The sequence below is a fragment of the Pelobates fuscus genome, chromosome 6, assembly GCF_036172605.1.
Source record: "Pelobates fuscus isolate aPelFus1 chromosome 6, aPelFus1.pri, whole genome shotgun sequence".
Lineage (NCBI taxonomy): Eukaryota > Metazoa > Chordata > Amphibia > Anura > Pelobatidae > Pelobates > Pelobates fuscus.
The window spans coordinates 185,327,358-185,352,393 of NC_086322.1; the positions used below are offsets into that span (position 1 = coordinate 185,327,358).

Here is a 25,036-nt window from a genome sequence, read left to right on the forward strand (position 1 = left end):
AACCACAGTGGAATGCCAGATTGCCCCAGTCTACATTTGCAAATGTCGATATAGAGGAAGTTAAAAGAACCATGAAAAAGATGCATCCCACTATGTGTGACTTAGATCCTGCTCAAGCACATCTTATTTTCACATGCATTAAAGCACTTTCCAAAGTCCTCACAAAAATAGTGCAGTGTTCACTAATATCTTGAAACTTCCCGGATCCAATAAGCCGTGGTAAAACCCCTTCTTAAGAAACTTTTACTAAACCCAGAATGCATGGACAATTACAGACCAGTATCCAATCATTGAAAAATTAGTGGCAACTCACCTGGAGGCCCATCTATCAAACTATAACATCTTTAATCCTCTGCAGTCAGGTTTCAGATGCAGTCACAGCTCAGAAACAGCACTAGCCTGAGAGCTAAATGATCTCCTTATGGTAAGAGACAGAGGTGATTACCTCTTCTGCATTGGACACCGTAGACCATAAGATGTTAATGGTTTGCAGCACATCTGTGGTCTAGGAGGCATCGTTTTAACTGGTTTAAATCTTTCCTCCCTGGTAGATTACAGAGAGTAACATCAAGATCAAACTCATCAGAATCAAAATAATTGGCCTGCAGAGTTTGACAAGGATCTAGCTTACTTGCTACCAATGGGGGACATCATCAGGCGATACGGCCGAAGATATCATTGTGGCGGATCGCCGTCACTAAGTACCATGCCCACTGCTCATTTGTGTGTTTTCCCCTGTATCTTGTACGTTATCCCATGTATTCCTATGAATTTCAGGTAATATGCCCTGTTGACCATTCGGGAGTGCCCATGCGAACAGAAGCCGTTTGTCTCCCGAATGCGGGCCATCCCAGCACCCCATTAGAATGTTCACACCAATCAATCAAAACGTTCGCACCTACAACATAAGTGTGAAACCACAAGGGAAGTTATTAATGAGTGCTCCCCTGAGTGGCTGCCATTTTGTATAAACGCCATATCCAGAAAGCAGATGCTTCGCTTGCAGTGTCTTCACACCGGGATCCCACAAACGGATCCCTGGGGTTGGTGAGGACACTGTTGGGGTACTGGCTGTTCGGATCACCCTACCTGCTCCTAACAGAGACCGTGGGGCTGTGAGTTGGCTTCGTCCGTGCCGACCAATCAGGAGAAGGAACTCCCATTCAAACTGGGTTTGCACCATTCTCCTGATGGGTTGGCATGAGTGAGCACTGATTGGTCGCTGTGGGGCGCAGGCGACCAATCAGAGAAGGGACACCCTTCAAACAGGGTTTTGCGATGTGTTCTTTATTGGGCGGCGAAACCCCTCTCCCCCCGAGCGCCGATTTGTGCACATGGGTTTTGCGCCCGTTCTCCTGATTGGCGTGATTTGGTTCGCACCCTTTTTCTGGATTGGCTGTTGCTTGGTGTGGGCACGAAGTTTGAATTCACCGGACCAAACCAAGCGACGTTGTGGAACTGATTTCAGGGATGTACAGAGCCTCGAGCCCCAGACTTTATACGATCGTTTCTCAGGCTCTGTACATCCAATAGCTCCACTATTTGCAGGGATCTTGGCTGGGAGATGGGGCTATCCAGAAATGTATGTTTCATTTGTGTACCCCATTCCCTCACCGGGGCGCGGAACACTAAGTGTTCCACCATATATGTAATGTGTTTTACTGTGTGTGATATGTTTTAATGTATGTGGCTGTGTCCTGTTGGTATCTCCCAGAGCGGGAGATGGCTATCTGTAACCCTTCACCATCTCCTGCATAGGACAGAGTAAAGTGTGTTGAAAGAGCGTAGACCCCCGGCGGGGGACTGTGCATAAAAGCTGGGTGTCCCAATGAAGGATTGTCAGTGTTTTTACCTCCAGTACTGTGTGGCGTCCAGTTACTGGGGAAAATGGATGCCTGCTTGTTGTAAGGGTTCCTGAATGGCTGAAGAAAGGGAATTAGCGGAGGTAACTGGTCGGATTATCAGGGGGTCTGCTACAATCATTGCTACACTAATGACACACAACTCTACTTCTCCCTTTCTCCATATACTAAAGACCCAACATGTTTAATCAACACTTGCTTAGCAGAACTCATAGAGTGGATTAAAGCTAGTTGGCTAAAAGTGAACAAGGACAAAGCAGATTCTTGTGAGAGAATCCCTGGCAGCAAACATACCTCATGATAACCCAACTGGCCTGGAAGTTGGATGGTTTGGAACTTATTATGTTCAACAGAGTGAAATCTCAGAGTGCTGATTGACTCTGAACTATCATTTAAACAGCAGATTTTCTCCACAATAAAATCTGCCGTCTTTCATCTAAGAAACATAGCCAGGATTCAACACCTAACCACATAGGATGCTATGCTAACATTAATCCATGCACTTGTGTCCTCTTGTCTAGATTACTGAACTCTACTTGGGCCTCAACGAAAAGAACTCTATTGCCTACAGACAGTATAAAATGCAGCAGCCAACTCATGTCAGTGCCTTGAATAAAGACAAACCCAGGTTCCCGGGCATTCAGCCATGCTGCCACCACATTTTGGAATTTTGTACCTTGCTCAATCAGAGAGGCACCATTCTTACAGGCTTTTAAAAACCAGCTAAAAACCCACCTCTTTTCTCAGACATTTAGTCAACACATCTGACTATTGGAAACTCTTAACTTTTATGTCTGTTTTATATATTTGTAAAGTGCTTGGAGTCTCACAGGGAGAAAAGCACTATACATTGTAAATTATTATTAATATTATTTAATGATGTCTACTCCTCATCATGTACACAGGTAAGATGAGTTATTTTGCTTTCACATCATCTGACACTAAATTAAATGCGAATTCCATCTACCCTATGTAAGGCATGTTCTGACTGTTTACTGCCACATCATGGAGTTCTCCAGTTGCCTGAATTGCAGCTGAAACATCTCTCAAAAATGAAAGAATGAGACAGCGCTTAATTAACTTATAGGCAGCAACCTTAAAAGGAATCCCTCAAACCCTTTAAAATAGGACAAGTAAAAACAATAAAAAAGGCTGCGCCACAATCAGTAATAAAAAGTCCAGTAAAAAGGAAAAAAGTCCAAATATTTTATCCTTACAAATGGTCTTTGGTGGTGAGGTCTTCTACTCTTGTAGTGGATCCACTTTATATGAAAGATAAAAAGAGAGAAGGACAACCAAGGGTGCAGTATGTAAAATTCAAATGTGGACGTAAAGGAGTAATAGTATTAAACTCACATTTGCCAGAGCTAATAACCAGCTCTGGGGTGAAGCGCATACAGCGGTTTAATCCCCGCTTATGGGATATAAATGGAATCCTCTCCGTCAATGTTGTCTCGGATAAAAAGAGACAACCAATAGTGCTCACTGTATGGTAATATTAATAAAAGAATAAAAGAATGTACTTACAAGACAAGAGCAGACCAACTGCTCTGTGATGACAGCGTGGGTGGATTTATCCCCATCTAAGGATTTCTTTTAGTACAGGAAACTTCCAGAGATGTTTTTCAAAGGTTTTATATAAAACCAATAAAAGGTGATTAAAATAATACTAAAAAGCCAGGGTAAAAAAGGTTATGTGTCTATAAAAAAGGTAATTGGCACAATAAAATGAACAAAAATACTTTAATATATATAAAAGAGCACAATATTAAATATCCATAATGCGTTTCGTCAAAAATACTTTTTCAAATGGAATAACAGTGATACCTGGCTAATAGGTGTTATATAAGAACAGAATTAATTCAAATTTGGCATCCAAAAATTGGAACATCCAATCAGAAATGAGAACAAAATTAAAACATAAAAATGCATAAATAGGGGGTGGGGCCGGACCGCCGAGCTGGCTGGCCGCATGCGAGATCAGCTCCTGCAATCCAGATCACATAAACCGCATTAAATAAGGAAAATCAACGAATTACTGACCGGCTGAGCGGGTCTTAGGCGCCACAGGGATACCGGTTCCAGGGAGAGGCTGGCTCCATGAGCTACAGTCCCCAGGAGGCACAGCTCTCGACGACCAAGTTGGGGCCGCCGCCGGCCGCCGCCCCACTATCCTGCCACATGGTGCCCAATTGGGAGCCGAGACTCAGGTGGACCTGGCCCCGTTCCCCCCCCTTTGGACCGGGGGGGCCGATCCCGGTCCTCACTCACTCAGAGGCTTTGCAACCCGAGCCCAGAGCTGCCACTGGCCACGGCGCCCAAAATGGCGGAAGACATGTGCGCTGAAATCAGCGGAAGCTTTCTGTCACAGGTCAGAGAAACCAACAAGGCCCCAACGCATGGATCCAGAGGGCTAAAAGAACCCAGGACCTGCCTGTCCTGCACTGTGGCCCCACAAACAGCGGCTTAGACGACCTGCCACACCACACAACAATTATCCTCGCCAACGACCACCGACCCAGCAGCCGAGCCAGGTGCTCCCACAATGGGGCTGACCTCGAGCACTCCCCACGCACGCCATGAAACACAGCGGCCCCGAGAGGAAGCTACCGGACTCACCAGGCAGCCAGCCCTAACATCCAGCGCCCAAGCACCCATCTTGAAGGTCTCTCGCCTCTACTTCATACTTTACATCCCAATGTGGCAGGCTGCACTGCACACTGATGGGCTGCCCAGCAGGCCAACGCGGACCCTCACCAAGCAGATATGGAACCAACATGGAGTGGACATTTTAAACTAATGAAACAACCGGGATGCAGGCTATGGTGACACAACAAGTAGAAGCAATGGGAACTGTAAACTGGCCCCTACTGCAGCCTGGGATCAATGGAGAGGGACACAAAAAGCTGTTGGGACTCAGGCTCGATATGAGTTGCCAGTCGCAAGCATGGGTATTGGGTAAACTCTCTGAGTTTCATTGTTCAGCAATAGCCACTGGGTGTCACACTTACTAGATATACATTATGTGCAGGAAAACCCTTACTAGTATCTCCCCTGTTGTTGCAAACCCTGCACACTATTCTTCTTATGCTGTTTAATAATTCAGCTCATTATTTCGTTTATTATTTAAGCCTTTGCCTTGCTTATGACTTTAAGTTATTATTTTACTTTAAGCTCTGATACTACTAAAAAGTCTGACGATAAGGCGACAAATGTTAAAGCGACAAATGTTAAAGCAACAAATATTAAAGCGACACATATTAAAGCGACACATGTTAAAGCGACACATGTTAAAGCGACACATGTTACAGCGACACTTGTTAAAGCGACAAATGTTAAAGCGACAAATGTTAAAGCGACAAATGATGAAGCGACAAATGTTAAAGCGACAAATGATAAAGCGACAAATATTACAGCGACAAATGTTAAAGCGACAAGTTCAACACTTATATCACCCTTCAGCTACTGAAACTAAACAACTGTAATACTCACTGTTGCCGACTAGCCTGGACCCAGCCTGATTCTGCTAATATTATTTTCTGTTTTGCTTACATGTCGACGTTAAACCATAACATATAAAAAAGAGGTACGAATACTAAGGAAATGTTAGCTACCATTGTTATTGAACCCTATACTGTATTCTAAATGCACATTTCCCTCTCTCTATTCTGTATCCCAATTACCATGCCTCAATAAAATACAGATTGACAAAAAAAAGCATAAATAACTCAATAGATACATAGATAATAATACTATTACATGATTCTGATACATTAAAATCTAAAACGAGGGTGAGAAAGTGTGTTTTGAAACGATTTAAAATAGTCATGTGACCTTTCGGCACTTCCGCGTTTCGGAAGTAAACCGCAATTTTCATTTTATTGTGCCAATTACCTTTTTTAGTGTCCCTTTAAACATGCTTTGGTTGGATACTTTCGGGCTATGAAGTGGGTTTTTTTGCTCAATTTCTTTTGCACAAGCAATGTTGACTTTGTCAAAGGTTAGTTCATCACTCACATCAGTTTGTCTCAAGTAGGATTGCAGTGTGGATACACATTCTCTGAGCTAAAATATGAACAGGATATATTTCCTTAAATCTAGACAATGGACAAGAAAGATTTTTACCTCTGAGGTGAGTGGTTTATACAATTTACTTGCACCTCTTTCTTGGTAATAGCTTGAAGCAAGGTAAGGTTTGTTTTTCCTTCTAAATAACTACGATATAGCATGCCTCGTGCAATTGATCTAATTAGTACATAAGCAATTTCGAACCTAGAGAGTCTTCTATTCGATCCATTTTCAAGGCGAGTAAAGGTAAGTTTATCTTTTTGTCCAGGTTCGCCAATTTGGCAAGATATCTTGAACTCCTTTGTTCCATGGAGTAAATGGGGTAGAGTGTATGGGTAAAATGAGACAAGTCACCTGATCTATTGCACAGCGCAGGATCTTTCAGCTCTCCAATGTAAGTAGTGTAGGCTGGGAGCGGCACCAGGCGAGCCCCTTAAGTGAAAAGTAAATTCATTCAATAGAATTGTGATTACTTACAGGGCGCCAGGACAATATAACCGCCATATCCACTACACTAAGCTTTATGGAGCTTTGTGTAGTGTTCCTTTAACATGCCTGACCATAGTATGCTAGCAGATGACTTATATTGCTTGTGTGAATAATAGATACCATTGCAGAGAACATAAACCACCGAATGTTTTTAATCATTGTTAAATTTGAGAACTGTGCAGTTTTCCAGCAGGTAATATTTCCATGCGTGATCAATAACAGTGAATGTTAATTAAACAGAAGTAATCAGTGCAGAAACACTTAAGGGTCCTAGACTGATCACAGCTTGACAGATTAAGAACTGGTTTATTTTAGCATTTTCTTTCCTAGAACAATCAATGGCAACTTAAATTGCAGCAATATTGTAGGTATGAACCTCTGCTAACCCTTCAGATTCTTGTATGTGTTGTTAAAGAGTAAATAAATAATATTTTAATTTATCACAGTAATACTGTGGCCTTGAAAGATAAAAAAAATGAAAGTCTATGGATGTGCTCTAATTTATATGCAACCTCTAAAGATTGTAAAAGGAACAGAAGAAATGTATTGAATCATGATAAGGGTACTGGTGGCAGGTAATACGAGCAGGCAATTCTGCACAAAGTGTTTCCACTTTCTATATACATAAATTAATAGATCACATATCACATGTTCAGAAGACAGTACAGTTAACATTAATCTGTGATTATTCTAGATCGTAAACTTGTTTCTGATGGGCCCTCCTCATCTTAATGCTCTGTCAGTATTGTTTTTTTTATTTTTTTATTTTTTTTATGGTATAAAGCACAGAGGAATATGCTCATACTGTATAAATAATAATGTACACCATGACATTTTATATTCTGAATTATTACTGGTAAATGTGATTCATCATATCACAAAGTGTATATTCAGTGCGAGGTCTGAAAGGTATTGTAAAATTTAAATTACTTGTTAAAACTTTTCAGTACAGTATATGTAATCATTTAGTCATTACTATACATAACTATCAATCAATTCTTCAGAAAAGACACTTTGTTGAGGAAATGATTGATAAAGGAGAGTACAAGAGACCACTTACAGGTGTCCTTCTGCTCTCCGTGCGTAGCAATTGCAGCGCATGTACTCTGGTTGCTATGGTAACTTATTGGCTTGTGCTGCTATCCCTGGATGGGAAGTATAGGAAGGGAGTCCTGACATCAGACTTCAACTAGCTTATAACAAACCCAGCATTACAACATCATGGAAGAGATTTGTCCTGCTTGGGGAAGTGCCCTAGAGCTGGGCAAATCAATGAAGATAGCAGTAGGAGTAAGAGGGTTTCCAGCTAAAATATTGTGCAGCTAAATTTCTTCCTCAGTGACTATTTCAAAAAGCAGAAGTTCTCATGGACATTGGAGTAACCCTTTAACTTGCAAAAAGCAAGTAGATGTTAAATTGGAAATATGCATACTGCCGGATGCATTTGGTCGTTGATATATCTTCGATTCCTGTGCTGAAAATGGGTTCAGACCAACCAAAGCCTGACTGCATTTTGGTCTGTGAATTGCCAATGTGGTTGGAATTCGGTCAGTTTCACCAGATTTTGTCCGAATGGACATAATACGGTGTTTAGAGCATAGAGACATGTGACAAATAGAAGTTCCTCTTATATTAGAATATAGAATATATATATTAGAAATAGATAATGTCACTTTTAAGAAAATGTGACAAACAGAAGTCCCTTTTAGATTATGCTTTATTTTATATTCATAAAAGAATGGATGCATCTTCAACTTAATCCTTTTTTTAATAAAATTAAATCATGCAATTTCTATTTTATACACAAATTTGACATCTGTTTCATGAATCATTTTAACACATTTAATCCATAATCAACACATGTACTTTCCCTATTATACAAAATCACACATGTTTGCACAATGCCCTTGTTTTTTCAATTCATGTACGGACAGTATTTACATTTGTTTTTCAGGTTCTAACACTATGATTACATATAATTACTACTGGTCACCTTGTAAACCTATGTATTTTGCATAAGCAGAGAGAAACCATATGTTCCATAGCTATTAACAGCATACTTTTATAGGAAATGATTTCTCCCAACCATTTAACTCTACCAATTTCTTTTTTATTCTATATTTTTGGGTGCATGGATTAAAATACAAGCTTATGTGGACGTGGTACATGTTGTGTATGATCCACAGCGTGTTTAAACTCCAAGATAATATATAACATCTGAGGCACTGCACCTTTTATAATTATTATAACATGCTAAACAGATCAGTCTAGAGGCACAAGAAAAGCATGACTGACTAGTATGAATTTCTAGATATTGCATGTAAAGTGGTAAACAAATGAAAATAAAAAAAACAGATAGACCAGATAGAGAGTGTTCTTTCACATGCTGATACACAAAAGTAAAAAAAAAATAAGCAATGTAGGTAAATGAAAGAGACTGCAGATTTTTGCCAGGCACCAGGTCCACTCTGAGCTACAGATGGTGGGAACAGCGCAGTATGGTCACGATCATCCGACTCCCTTCTGGTGCAGTCCCTCACAGCATCAGACAGCGGGGATGCCAGAGGTTCAGTGGGCACCAGGTACTGGACAGTAGGTATTCGCTGGCTCACACGTACTCTTCTCGCGGTTCTGGACTGCAAGCGAGAACGGCTAATTGCTGAAGTACTCCAGCAATACAGTTTCCCAACCTCGGAGGTGAAGACAGTATGGCAGACGGGCTCTCCGTGTCACACTGCAAGGCCTGCCCTGCTGTCGCCCATGTTTCAAAGGGCTACCGATGCCTGCCTTCCTGTGGCAACCGACAATTGTGGAACATGAAACACCCATAGGTGAGGGCACATGCATGATCTGTCTTGCAGGTGGGGAGGTGTGTATCTGTGCGTTCACCTAGGCCCAGAAGGCTTAAAATATTTGGTCCAGAGTGGCCAGCTTGCGCTTTGCCATGAGGTCAAAGAGCCCTTAGTGAGTTGCATGGCGTCTGCCATTTTTGTCAGGACGTTGTCCAGGCTTTTTGCTCAGCAAGAAGTTCTGCAGGTCGTTATATATCCTGCTTGTACCGGGATATACGGTGGGGGGAGGAGAGCTGGTGGTCTGCAATTGCTGCAGGCTTCTGCCCAAGGGAACAGTGGGCGAAGAGATCGGCCGCCTCTCCCGCTCCCACACCACTGCCCAGGCCGTAACCCGGTCTAGCTGCCACCGCTGTGCCAAGATTATCAGCTTATTCTTGACTGTGCTCCCACAAGATCATTGAGGCTTACAGCGAGTAATTAGCCTGGTTAACCCAGCCAAGTTACCGGGATTAGGACTGAAAGTTCGAATTTGGTCTGGAGCTCCGGTTTCATGCGACTGTTTGGCATGGCAGTCAGGCTCCACCCCAATTATACAAATTTTTCAACCAATTCATTACACAACATATCTTGAGAAACACTTCCTTCCTACAGCTACATTTTTACAGTCTTCTCCAGTCATAAGCATTAGCATTTATCAACATTAAGGCATTTGACTGCATTTCTTCTACATCACTATCTTACGTGAATATCATGAAATTTACACACATACTAGCTATTTTGGATCTTCTATTTTAACATCCGACTTCATGTGTGTACATATAGATATACACTGATCAGCCACGACATTAAAAAACCACCTGCTTGATAGACGTAGGTCCCCTTCATGGTGCCAAAATAGCACTGATGCATCATGACATGAACTCCACAAAACCTCTGAATGTATCCTGTGGTATCTGGCACCAAGTAATTAGCAGAAGATCCTTAATTCCTGCAGATTTCTAGGTGGGACCTCCATAGATCAGATTTGTTATTCCGGAACATCCCACAGATGTTCAATCGGATTAAAATCTGGAGAATTTTGAGGTCAATGCAACATCTCAAACTCTTTGTCATGTTCCTCAAACCATTCCTGAACAATTTTTGCAGTGTGGCAGGGTGCATTACCCTGATAAAAGAGGCTACTGCCATCAGGGAAAACCACTGCTATGATGGTGTACACGGTCTGCAACAATCTCTAGCTAGGTGATACATGTCAAAGTTTCATCACCTAACTGCAAGGACCCAAGGTTTCCCAGAAGAACATTGCCCAGAGCATAACACTGCCTCCTCAGGCCTGCCTTCTCCCAATAGTGCATACTGCTGCATATTTTCCTGAAGTAAATAACGGACACATACAGTTGCAAGAAAAAGTATGTGAACCCTTTGGAATGATATGGATTTCTGCACAAATTGGTCGTTAAATGTGATCTGATCATCATCTAAGTCACAACAATAGACAATCACAGTCTGCTTAAACTAATAACACACAAAGAATGAATTGTTGCCATGTTTTTATTGAACACACCATGTAAACATTCACAGTGCAGGTGGAAAAAGTATGTGAAACCCTAGACTAATGACATCTCCAAGAGCTAATTGGAGTGAGATGTCAGCCAACTGGAGTCCAATCAATGAGATGAGATTGGAGGTGTTGGTTACAGCTGCCCTTCCCTATAAAAAACACACACCAGTTCTGGGTTTGCTTTTCACAAGAAGCATTGCCTGATGTGAATGATGCCTCGCACAAAAGAGCTCTCAGAAGACCTATGATTAAGAATTGTTGAATTGCATAAAGCTGGAAAGGGTTATAAAAGTATCTCCAAAAGCCTTGCTGTTCATCAGTCCACGGTAAGACAAATTGTCTATAAATGGAGAAAGTTCAGCACTGCTGCTACTCTCCCTAGGAGTGGTCGTCCTGTAAAGATGACTGCAAGAGCACAGCACAGACTGCTCAATGAGGTGAAGAAGAATCCTAGAGTGTCAGCTAAAGACTTACAAAAGTCACTGGCAAATGCTAACATCCCTGTTAGCGAATCTACAATACGTAAAACACTAAACAAGAATGGATTTCATGGGAGGAAGCCACTGCTGTCCATACAAAACATTGCTGCACGTTTACAGTTTGCACAAAGCACCTGGATGTTCCACAGCAGTACTGGCAAAATATTTTGTGGACAGATGAAACCAAAGTTGAGTTGTTTGGAAGAAACACACAACACTTTGTGTGGCGAAAAAGAGGCACAGCACACCAACATCAAAACCTCATCTCAACTGTGAAGTATGGTGGTGGGGGCATCATGGTTTGGGGCTGCTTTGCTGCATCAGGGCCTGGACGGATTGCTATTATCGAAGGAAAAATGAATTCCCAAGTTTATCAAGACATTTTGCAGGAGAACTTAAGGCCATCTGTCTACCAGCTGAAGCTCAACAGAAGATGGGTGTTGCAACAGGACAATGACCCAAAGCATAGAAGCAAATCAACAACAGAATGGCTTAAACAGAAGAAAATACGCCTTCTGAAGTGGCCCAGTCAGAGTCCTGACCTCAACCCGATTGAGATGCTGTGGCATGACCTCAAGAAAGTGATTCACACCAGACAACCCAAGAATATTGCTGAACTGAAACAGTTCTGTAAAGAGAAATGGTCAAGAATTACTTCTGACCGTTGTGCACGTCTGATCTGCAACTACAGGAAACGTTTGGTTGAAGTTATTGCTGCCTAAGGAGATTCAACCAGTTATTAAATCCAAGGGTTCACATACTTTTTCCACCTGCACTGTGAATGTTTACATGGTGTGTTCAATAAAAACATGGCAACATTTCATTCTTTGTGTGTTATTGGTTTAAGAAGACTGTGATTGTCTATTGTTGTGACTTAGATGATTATCAGATCACATTTTATGACCAATTTGTGCAGAAATCCATATCATTCCAAAGGGTTCACATACTTTTTTTTGTAACTGTATCTGGCCATCCATCTGATCTAAAAGAAAATGAGATTTTTCACACCAGGCAACCTTCTTCTGTTGGTCCATAGTCCAATTCTGACACTCACGTACCTACTGAAGGCACTTCCAGTGGTGGACAGGAATCCTCACGTCCACTCTGAATGATCTGAGGCTATACTGTCCCATGTGCAACAAACTGCGATTCACTGTGTGTTCTGACACCTTTCTATCATAGCCAGCATTATGTTTTAGTAATCTACACTAGAGTAGCTCTTCTGGGTGATAGGACCAGATGGGCTAGCCGTCGCTCCTCACGTGCATCAATGAGCTTTGGGCAACAATAACCCTGATGCTGGTTCACCTGCTGTGCTTTTGTGCATGATATTTGGTAGGTACTAAACACTTCATACCTGGAACACCTCACAAGACTTGCCCTTTTGGAAATGTTTTGACCCAGTCATCTACCAATCATTCTGTGACCCTTGCCAAAGTCCCTCGGAACTTTTAGCTTACCCATTTTTCCTGCTTCCAACACATGAAATAAAATACACTTGCTTCCTAATATATCCCACCCCTTGACAGGTGCCCCTTGATATATAAAAGAAGATTTATATAGTATATAGTTGTGGGAAGGGTTACTTGGCTATTTAGCTTTAGGCTGCCTCCTTCCCCATTAACCCCAGATATCCACCTGGGAAAATCTACGCAAAAACAGCCAAACTATTAGTAATATTGCTCCTACAGAACATATCAGGAAGATGCTAATGTTGCCAAATATATATTCAGAAAATGTTATGGGAAGCAAAAGTTGCTTAGCTAGCGAAAGGCAGCCCAAGTTAATTAGTATTATTACAACTGTTTTCAAATACTTGTTTGGCTGACTATCATTTTCAGTTGCACACCCTGAGCAGTATAAAATAATAACTAAATGTATGTGCAATAGGAAAGCCATAAGACAGACGAATGATAATGTATGCATTATTCAAAAAGTCATTCTACTGTATCCTTGATTTGCATAATACTGACTTTAAAATAATAAATTAGAAATTCTTACTGTTAGCATGTTGTATAATTTCGTGGAGACTGAATTCACAAGAAGACATCTTTTTATGCAGTGATTTCATCAACACCAGATCGAGGTCCTTTAAGGAATAAACATTAAATGCCTAAAAAAATAAAATAAACGTAACACATATGAAAGTGATTTATTTTAAAGTTTAAAAAACTTTGTTGTCATTTAAAATATAGAAGATGCAATGCGTGCATACATGACTTATGCAAGTGTGTGTGTGTGTGCATTGTATGTTTTCACAAATGTTAATTTGTGTATTATTATATAGCATTGTATATTATGCAGTTTTGCATTGACAAATCTGAGTTGCCAAAATGTGATTATTATATATCTTAATTAAAACAAATAAAATATAGGAAGTGAGAAGACTTTTATAACGATTGATTGTAAAAAGTTTCTGTTGCTCCCCCTTTTTTAACATGGCTTTCATTGTAGTGGTTTCACACCGCCTTATGTTTGTGTTGAAAAATGGATTGCTGCTTGGTGGATTACATAGCACATAGCACACAGTGATTCAGCACTTGCACGGGACACATTAAAGAAAAAAAAAAAAACTTTATCTTCAATGATGCTGTGCCCTGCCGGCAGCACTACTACTACCACACTCAGAGTAGTCAGGGTTCAGCTGTGCCGCAAACTGTACCACACACTGTATATTACCGAGGGAGGAAGTCAGAAATCTCCAAAGTACAAGCAATGGAACAGAATCGCGTTACAAAACAAATAATCCCTCTCTTACTAGATTTAAAAAAAGAAATCACCAGTAAAACAATTCTAAAATCAGTGAATCCAAGTGTGTGGAATTGGCACCGGTTGTAGAAGCTAGACAAGAAATTTTTTTTTTCTATTTTTTAATTCACCATATGACGAGAGGTCTGACTAGTTCTTTTCAACCTGCCTTTTTTGACTACTATCTACTACCATCTCCAATACTCTATGTAAAAGTTATGGTAGTAGTAGAAGTAGTAGTGGATAATGTAGCGCTGGTGGTAGGTTGTGACAACTGTGCATAATCAGTGGACTTGCTGTCTATCCTAGTACATTTGTGTGCTCCTTCTTCTATCAGTAAATTTTGCAGATGGTGTTTCATAATGACACTAATGCCAAACTTTGCATTGTACCCTCAGCCCTTAAGCTGTTGCAACACTGCCTGTACAGTAACACAATTATACAGCAGATACAGAGTGACTTGGAGAAGTACAGTAGGTGAGTGCACGCTAGCTGCTGGAGAAAATACTGGGCTGCAGTATGTCCCCTCTAGACCTCCTCTTCTAATTCCTCTGGCTCGTCATACACATAGTTGAGTAGCTCCTAGGCCAGAGGTAAAAGATCTATGTGGTGGGGAGGACAGAATTATAATCACTGTATTCATCACCGCAACCAGACATTGGGGAGACTACTTTGGCACTCTGCACTAAGTCTTTACTAAAGATAGGCTCTGCTGCACTCTCCCTTAGTTCCTTCTTGGAGGGGGCACCTAAAATGTACAATGCTTAAAGTAGAAGGTGCTGCAGTATCATTGGCAGCAGCTGCACACGTTGTTGCAATATGAAAGAGGGTGGAGAAAAAAACAACTGCCTCATAGGTGGTGAATTGGACATACACAGACATGCTGCTAATCCCACTATGCTGATGTTGAATACTAATAGTGGTGGAGGCGGAGGCAGTGGTTGTGGGGGACCAACAGTCCTCATCGCTGAGGAAGAGTTGTTCCAACTCTTGGAAGACAGGGCACTACTGCTGATAATGATTTGGGAAATAGGAACCCTTTCCCCTACCTTATAGGTTTTGTCCACTACTTATGATTCTCCTCTAGAGTCAACTTGAATGCTTCTGTAAAAGACACTTCTCTGAGATAACTGTATTTTACTTATACACAGGATTTCTGTTTATGCATTATATACCTTAATAAAAAGAAAATTAGAAAAAGTGTGCCTAATCTTGTCTCTCTTAAGAATAAAATTACACTGACAAGCTCACGGATTTCTGAGGTTTCAATAACCGTAGGTCCAATATTTAATCTAGAGATGCCCATATATTTAAATATAGAATACAATTTTCTAAAATTGCATGAATATTTTGTCCTTTATTTATATTCTTTTTGTATGATATATGCTGGTGATATATACCATGAAATCTACATGAGAGAAAGATTCTATTTAAACATATATGGACCACAAAGAGTTTAGGCAACATGCCATATATAGATATGTTCACTATTAACTACTTTGTTGATTAGAATGTACCATAACCCATATTTTATTAATTTTAGATATGTATTTTGCAAACACTTTAATTAGTATTTTTGTTTGGAGTTTTACATTCATATTCACATGCCTTCCAACATTTTCATCCTGTAAATGGGGAAACCGGTGGGAGGTGGGGATGGGCGCAGGCCAGTGACATGACCACGTCACTGATGCCACCCAAAAGCCTGTAGGGCTGGTCTTAGGATTGGTTGGTCAGCCTGGCGTGAATGCCTGTCCATCAACGTGTGTGTGTGTGTGTGTATATATATATATATATATATATATATATACATATATATATATGTTTATAAATATATATATTTTGTGCCAATTAACAGCTTAATTAAGGGGATCTTCGTTTCTCTGGAAATTACACTGTCAACATTGAAAATCAATTGCATTACCTTTTTTAATTTGATGCTTCATATATGTCCAGGCATTGCCATGGCAAACATTGCAAATTAGGAGGAGAAATAGAAACATTGGGGATGATTGAAGAGAAGCGGTGCAACTGTTTTTACAAACTCTCAACATTTTGTTGCATTTTATGTTTGTGTCAATATTTTATTTTTGTCTGTACCACAGTATCCTAGTTCGTGCTCTTCACAACAGTTTTGTTCTCCACCTCTTTTTTCATCATTTTAATAGTGATACTGTCACTATAAAAACCAGGTGTATGAGTACACCTTATTTTTCCCAGACAAAATGTTCTGCTACAGTCAAAGTGGAGTATTTCCTGAAACAGGTCTTTGTGTTTAAGGAATAAAAAAAAAAACGCAAGTTGTAAATGTGCCTTTTTTTTTTTTTTTTTTTTTTTTTTTTTTTTTTTTAATATTGCTTGTTAGTCTGATATTGAGAATGTAATTAATGGTAAAACCGTCAGTGAAAAAAAAAAGTGTCAGAAAGAGATTGTTTTTGTTTTTTTACATTGCAGAAAACAAATTACTCATTGTGCAAAAGTGGAGCAACAGTTTTATACATAAGAAAATTGGGCATTCACACAAATATGGTGCAAATTTGTATACCTAACCCATTTCATTTATCTTCTTGTCTGTATATGATCTGTTTAGACTTATAGTGTTATTAACCGAACTAGACATGGGTTCAATCATAATATACGTAATAAGGGCTCTGAATTTAAATGGAAGACCATAGATAACAGAAAATATTTTTTAGTTGTGTTTTTTTCTTACTAATTGTTCTATGACATCCTTTTCAGTTTGTGAAAGCTCATTTATTAAGGTTTCTTTTTGATTATAAAGTCATGAGTGAACGCAGGTTTAGTCTGATTGACAGCACATTTCTGACCTTTTACACTACTACTCGACCTCTTGGTGAAAGTTCAATTGCTTTCTTACATCCAAGGTGTCAGTATCTGTGCTCTGCTAATGCTATTCCTATAATTGCAAAAAGTAAAATGCCTCAAACTAAGCTGAAGAGCCTTTGTCTATTATTTGTTGGCTTTTTTATTGGGATTAAAACACATTTGTAGTTGATTCTCAGAGAATAAATAATTTTTTTCTGTATGTTTTAAAAGTGTGTAGCAATGGTTCATCTTTTTTTTTTCTATTGTGAGATACCCAGTATGTCCATCCAGTGGCGTACTAAGGGGGGGCGGGGGGGGGGGGGCACTGACTAGGGGGGTGCCATGACGTCCAGTGTCATGTGTCACCCCCCATCATTACGCTGCAGCGGCTGCACACAGCCGCAGCACCTTTGCGGCCCGGCGGGACTTACTTCAAGGAGAAGGGGGAGGAGTGTTGCGGGCCGCGGCGTCGCGTAACGTGAAGACATCGTGCGCAGCGCCGTCAGCCCGCCTTCACGGATATCCAGCTGAAGGTTCCAATATCCGGGCGGTGAGGCACCCAGTCGGTCAAGGCATCATCAAAATGTGAGTAGATTAATTAAGGGGGCTGTATTAATTAAGGGGGGAGTGAGGATTAATTACGGGGGTGTATTAATTAAGGGGGCTGTATTAATTAAGGGGGGAGTGAGGATTAATTAAGGGGGTGTATTAATTAAGGGGGCTGTATTAATTAAGGGGGGAGTGAGGATTAATTAAGGGGGTGTATTAATTAAGGGGGCTGTATTAATTAAGGGGGGAGGGAGGATTAATTAGGGGGGAGTGAGGATTAATTAAGGGGGTGTATTAAGGGGGTGAGGATTAATTAAGGGGGTGTATTAATTAAGGGGGAGTGAGGATTAATTAAGGGGGTGTATTAAGGGGGTGTGGATTAATTAAGGGGGTATGAGGATTAATTAAGGGGGTGTATTAATTAAGGGGAAGTGAGGATTAATTAAGGGGGTGTATTAATTAAGGGGGGGTGTGAATTAATTAAGGGGGCTGTATTAATTAAGGGGTGGATTAATTAACTGGGTGTATTAATTAAGGGGGGTGTGTGGATTAATTAAGGGGGCTGTATTAATTAAGGGGGAAGTGATGATTAATTAAGGGTATGTGAGGATTAATTAAGGGGGAGTATTAATTAAGGGGGTGTGGATTAATTAAGGGGGCTGTATTAATTAAGGGGGGAGTGAGGATTAATTAAGGGGGGTGTATTAATTAAGGGGGAGTGAGGATTAATTAATGGGGTGTATTAATTAAGGGGGTGTGGATTAATTAAGGGGGGTGTATTAATTAAGGGGGGGTGAGGATTAATTAAAGGGGTGTATTAATTAAGGGGGTGTATTAATTAAGGGGGGTGTATTAATTAAGGGGCAGTGAGGATTAATTAAGGGGTGTGTGGATTAATTGAGGGGGTGTATTAATTAAGGGGTGTGTGGATTAATTAAGGGGGGTATTAATTAAGGGGGTGTATTAATTAAGGGGGTGTATTAAGGGGTGTGTGGATTAATTAATAGGGGTGTATTAATTAAGGGGGGAGTGAGGATTAATTAAAGGGGGCTGTGGATTAAAGAATTAAAGGGGGAGGTTTAAATAATGGGGGTGCAGGGGTTTTTTGATTAAGGGGGTTGCAGTATTCTATTTATTAAGGGAGGATGTGCACTGCAGATTTGTGTTTTTTGTTAATGGGGTGTGCAGGGTTTTTATAAGGGGGGTGTGCAGGTTTTTTGTTATTAAGAGGGGTTGTGCACGTTTTTGTTTTTTTATTAAGGGGGTGTGCAGGATTTTTATGTGTAGGGAGTGAATGAAATTTATGTGATCGGGGTGCAGGGTTTTTATGTGTAGGGAGTGTATGAAATTTATGTGATCGGGGTGCAGGGTTTTTATATGAAGGGCGAGACAAGGGGCTTTGTAGAAAGGGGCAGGAGTTTTCTAGAAGGTTCTCACCAGCCCCTTTCTACAAAAGCACTGGTCTTCCCCCTTCTACAAAACTGGCGCATTTTACAAATTTTACAAGCAGTTTACAAATGTGTGCAATAAATATTATTGAAAACATTGAAAAAAATGTGGGTGTTTTCTTACATTTCTTACATTATGACTCAAAAATATACAGTACATGATCATCAATATTTAAAAAATAGACAAAACAAATCTCCATTGTGTTATAGCTTAATGACGAGTTATTCCGTCATATAGAAGTAAAATCCCCATTTATATATTAATAAGGACCTTGAGAAAATCTTTAGGAAAATACAAAAGAATCAGGTAAGGCAGTGGATATTGGTACCAGAGTGTCAGGATCGGGTCAGGGATCCAACACGCAGAGTACAAAGAGTAGCTGATACGTATACCGGTCCTTAGAATGGCCGGACTAACGTATAACTACAATAGAATGGTCAGGGACAAGCCGAGGTCGAGGATAACAGAGGACAGGTAAGCGAGAGACAAGCCGGGTCAAGGATAACAGAAAGGCAGGAGAGTAAACAACAAAGCCGGGTCAGAACCAAAAGACAAGTGAATAATAAAGCACTGTGTGACTAGGCGGACTAGAACCACGACAGGGCAATGAGTGAATGAGAGAACCACCGTTAAGTATCCTGGCTAGGGAGAGGAGACACGCCTCCGGCGAGTCCTGATTCGTCTCCCGAGATTTGAGTGGCAGGATGTTTCGGGTTAGCGTCATGACGTCTACCTCCGGTCCTTCTGTTATAAAAGGAAGTGACTCCCTCGCGGCCGGCGTTAGCAAGACCGAGTGAACCGCGGGAGACCGAGGAGACATGGCGTCCGGACGGATAACCTTCTAAGTCTCTACCTCTCTCAACGGTAGAGACTCCAGGTACCCTGACAGTACCCCCCCCCTCAGATACGCCCACCGGGCGGAAGGAGCCGGGGCGAGATGGAAAGCGGGAGTGAAATGCCCTGCGAAGACGAGGAGCATGAACATCCTCTTGTGGTACCCAACTCCTCTCCTCAGGACCATATCCCTTCCAGTCAACTAAATATTGTACTCGTCCCCGGGAGACACGAGAATCAATAATGGAGTTAACCTCATACTCCTCCTGACCCTCCACCTGAACAGGGCGCGGAGGGGCGATTGTGGAGGAGAATCTGTTACAGATTAGAGGTTTCAACAATGACACGTGAAAGGAGTTCGGGATGCGTAAAGTAGCTGGAAGAGCTAGACGATATGCCACTGGGTTAATTCGAGTCAAGATCCTGTAGGGACCAATATAACGAGGAGCGAATTTCATGGAAGGAACTTTAAGACGAATATTCCTAGTGCTCAACCACACTCTATCGCCTGGAACAAAATTCGGAGCCGCCCTTCTACGTTTGTCAGCATGTTTCTTTACCAGTACAGAATTGTGTAGAAGAATCTGTCGAGTCTGATCCCACAACTTCCTCAAGTTGGCCACATGGACATCAACCGACGGCACTCCTTGGGAAGGAGAAACCGGGGGAAGAATGGATGGATGAAAGCCATAGTTCATGAAGAAGGGACTTGAATGCGTGGAGTCACAAACAAGATTGTTGTGCGCAAACTCTGCCCAAGGAATCAAACCGACCCAATCGTCCTGGTGTTCGGAAACAAAACAACGTAAGTATTGCTCAATCTTCTGGTTAGTTCGTTCAGCAGCTCCGTTAGACTGAGGATGATAGGCGGACGAAAAATTCAATTTGATGCCTAATTGAGAACAGAACGACCTCCAAAAACATGAAACAAATTGGGAGCCTCTATCAGAAGTGATCTCAGAAGGAATCCCATGTAAACGAAAAATCTCTTTAGCAAAGACCTCCGCCAATTCAGGAGAAGTCGGGAGTTTAGGCAAAGGTACGAAATGTGCCATCTTGGTAAACCTATCGACTACGGTGAGGATAACAGTGTGTTTTTTAGAAACCGGCAGATCCACAATAAAGTCCATTGCCACACAGGACCAAGGTTTGTCAGGAATCTCCAGCGGTTGTAGAAGGCCACAAGGAAGCGTATGCGGTAGTTTGGTTTTAGTACAGACTACACAAACCCCGATAAAATCCTTAATATCCTTCCGTAACGACGGCCACCAGAAATCCTTGGAGATCAAAGAATACGTCTTGCGGACACCCGGATGACCAGCCACCTTACTCTCGTGAAGACACTGTAAGAGCTCCAATTGAAGTTCAGGGGGAACGAAAAGTCTGGAAACCGGAGTCAGTCTAGGTGCCAGATGCTGCAAGTTCCTTATCTGATCAAGTAGCGGGGAATGAACTTTGAGAGTAGTGTTAGCGATAATGTTACACTTGGGTACTATAGAGGACAAAACCGGCTCAGATACGGCAGCAGGTTCATATTGGCGAGATAAGGCGTCGGCTTTAGAATTCTTAGAACCTGGCCTATATGTGAGTACGTAGTTGAAGTGAGTGAGAAATATGGACCAACGAACCTGTCTAGATGATAGTCGTTTAGCCTCCCCAATATAGGATAAGTTCTTATGATCCGTCAAAATAGTAACAGGATGCAAAGTACCCTCCAATAAATGTCTCCACTCCTTCAAGGCCATTATAACCGCTAGTAGTTCCCTGTCACCAATGTCATATCTGCTTTCAGTACCGGACAATTTTTTGGAAAAGTATCCACAAGGATGTAATGGTTTATCTACACCCAACCTTTGGGACAGAACAGCACCTATACCTGTCTCAGAAGCGTCAACTTCGAGTAGGAAAGGTAGAGTAGTATCAGGGTGAACTAAAATTGGTGCGGAAGCAAACAGCTCTTTGAGTGTCTCAAAAGCCCGAAGAGCTTCAGTAGACCAATTCTTAGTCTCAGCCCCTTGTTTGGTCATGTTAGTGATGGGAGCAATGATAGAGGAGTATCCCTTAATGAAACGTCTGTAGTAATTAGAGAAACCAATGAATCTCTGGATAGCCTTGAGACCCTGAGGTAAAGGCCAGTCTAGTATGGATTGGAGCTTCTCCGGATCCATTTCAAACCCTTCCCCAGAAATCACATAACCAAGAAACGTAGTTTGGGATTGGTCAAAGCTGCATTTCTCTAGTTTGCAGTACAAGCCATGCTGAAGAAGTTTGTGTAAAACCCTCCTGACTTGCCTGTGGTGAGTCTCAATATCCCTGGAATGTATAAGAATATCATCAAGGTATACAATTACACAGTCATCTTGAAACTCCCTAAGAACCTCATTAATAAGGTCCTGAAATACTGCCGGAGCATTGCAGAGACCAAAAGGCATTACAGTATACTCATAGTGCCCATATCGAGTATTGAATGCAGTTTTCCACTCGTCACCGTCGTGGATTCTCACCAAATTATAAGCACCTCTAAGGTCTAACTTAGTGAAAATTTTAGAACTTTTTAATCGGTCAAAAAGCTCGGTGATCAAGGGAATCGGATAAACATTTCTGATGGTTATCTTGTTAAGACCTCGGTAGTCAATGCAAGGTCTTAAAGAACCATCCTTCTTTTTAACAAAAAAGAATCCAGCCCCAGCAGGAGAGGAGGATCTTCTAATGAACCCCTTGTCTAGGTTTTCACGAATATACTCTTCTAGAACTAAGTTTTCATTCGTGGACAAAGGATATACATGACCCCTGGGGGGCATGGTACCAGAAAGTAAATTAATTTTGCAATCAAAAGGCCTATGTGGTGGTAAGGTATCAGCCTTTCTTTTGTCAAATACTGCCTTTAAATCTTGATACAAGGACGGTATCTGTACTTTGGTAGAGTCAGTAGCGTTATTAAGTGGGTTGACACTACAAAGAGGTGACACTTTCTTTAAACAACTCTCTTGACAATTCTGGCCCCAAGAAACTATTTCCCCTGATCTCCAATCTATAACGGGGTTATGTTTCTTAAGCCAGGAGTATCCCAGGACTATGGGAACAGAAGGGGATGAAATGAGTAGTAGGGATATTTCCTCCTTGTGTAGAATACCAATAGTTAAGTAAAGAGGTGTGGTCTCCCGGGAAATCACAGGCTCAACTAAAGGTCTACCATCAATGGCTTCAACAGCCAAGGGTGTCTTCCTTAACTGGGATGGGATAGTGTGTTTGGTGAGAAACTTTTGGTCGATAAAACTCTCAGCAGCGCCGGAGTCTATCAATGCCATAGTTTCTAAAGTTCCCTTCTCCCAAGTTAAAGAGACCGGTAATAGGAGTCTATGTTCTTTGTAGTTATGAGTAGAGGACAAAATCGAAACACCCAAGGTCTGTCCTCTAGAGAAACTTAGGTGCGAGCGTTTCCCGGACGGCTGGGACAGCTCAAACGTACATGACCTCTGAACCCACAATACATACACAGTCCCTCTCTACTCCTGTACTGTCTCTCCTCCTCTGAGAGACGAGTAAGGCCTAACTGCATAGGTTCTGAAACCTGTGGATCTTTGGTTTCAGCAACTTGAAATGATGGTACTAGTCTAGAGAAAGATTTAGCGGTTCTATCTCGAGTATTCTGTCTCTCCCTTAGGCGTTCGTCAATACGGGAGATAAAGGAAATTAAGTCCTCCAGATTCTCGGGAAGTTCTCTTGTAGCTACCTCATCAAGTATTACATCAGATAATCCATTTAAGAATACGTCTATATAGGCCTGTTCATTCCATTTTACCTCTGCCGCCAAAGACCTGAACTCTAGTGCATAATCCACAAGTGTTTGGTTGTCTTGTCTAAGGCGCAACAGTAATCTGGCTGCATTGGCCTTCCTGCCAGGAGGGTCAAAAGTTCTTTTAAAAGCAGCTACAAAGGAATTATAGTTATAGACTAATGGATTATCATTCTCCCACAACGGATTCGCCCATCTCAGAGCTTTCTCAATGAGTAAGGTAATAATAAATCCCACCTTTGCCCTATCAGTAGGGTATGAACGGGGCTGTAGCTCGAAATGAATACTGATCTGGTTCAAAAAGCCGCGACACCTCTCAGGGGAACCAGCATAACGTACAGGTGGGGTAACTCGGGAAGAAGCACCTACAGTAGCTACCTCTAACCCTGAACCCACAGAAGAAGCAGAAGTGTTACGCCTCTCCTCAGGTGGATTAATAGGGCGAGACAGCAGCGCCTGTAGTGCCAGAGCCATCTGATCCATCCTATGATCCATGGCGTCAAACCTAGGATCAGGAGAACCAAGCTGACAATTTGTACCTGCAGGATCCATGGCCCTGTCGTAATGTCAGGATCGGGTCAGGGATCCAACACGCAGAGTACAAAGAGTAGCTGATACGTATACCGGTCCTTAGAATGGCCGGACTAACGTATAACTACAATAGAATGGTCAGGGACAAGCCGAGGTCGAGGATAACAGAGGACAGGTAAGCGAGAGACAAGCCGGGTCAAGGATAACAGAAAGGCAGGAGAGTAAACAACAAAGCCGGGTCAGAACCAAAAGACAAGTGAATAATAAAGCACTGTGTGACTAGGCGGACTAGAACCACGACAGGGCAATGAGTGAATGAGAGAACCACCGTTAAGTATCCTGGCTAGGGAGAGGAGACACGCCTCCGGCGAGTCCTGATTCGTCTCCCGAGATTTGAGTGGCAGGATGTTTCGGGTTAGCGTCATGACGTCTACCTCCGGTCCTTCTGTTATAAAAGGAAGTGACTCCCTCGCGGCCGGCGTTAGCAAGACCGAGTGAACCGCGGGAGACCGAGGAGACATGGCGTCCGGACGGATAACCTTCTAAGTCTCTACCTCTCTCAACGGTAGAGACTCCAGGTACCCTGACACAGAGGTCTTTCTGGTGATATTCGTGTATTATTTTCATTGTGTGTGTTTTTTTGCCTTCAGTGGTCTATGCTAACAACAATGGATATACTTACAATATCCTAAGGGAATATGGTGCCAGATAGGAAGCCTTTATAATCACATTCTTATAGTTGTGCTATTCCTCTAGGACTGCACTGGTATTAGAATTGTGCATGGCGTAAAAATGTGTTTCTTCCAAATTCTTTCAACAGGGGGAAATATATATATATTTTTTAAATAATTTAGTTCATTCCGCAGTTTAACTTAGCCGAATTTATGTGCCCAAAAAAATTTGAGGAAGCAATTCGGCCATCCAAAAAATGCTGTTAAAATAGTTCCTATGACTGTGCTGACATGCAAAAACAGCTGCAATACTGCATATCCCAATGGGTACACAATATCAGGCATTTTAGCAATGCCAATTCTCAGTTGCCAAAATTGGAT

General features: G+C 41.6%; 1 protein-coding gene across 1 annotated transcript in view; it reads right to left on the reverse strand.

Moving 5' to 3' along the window:
• The window catches only part of BANK1 (B cell scaffold protein with ankyrin repeats 1), a 315,795-nt gene that overhangs the window by 280,939 nt on the left and 9,820 nt on the right, over positions 1-25,036 (reverse strand). The window contains exon 2 of the mRNA XM_063458569.1: positions 13,253-13,364. Coding sequence (XP_063314639.1) covers positions 13,253-13,322 — 70 coding nt within the window. The 5' untranslated portion in view covers positions 13,323-13,364. The remainder of the gene's footprint in view (positions 1-13,252; positions 13,365-25,036) is intronic.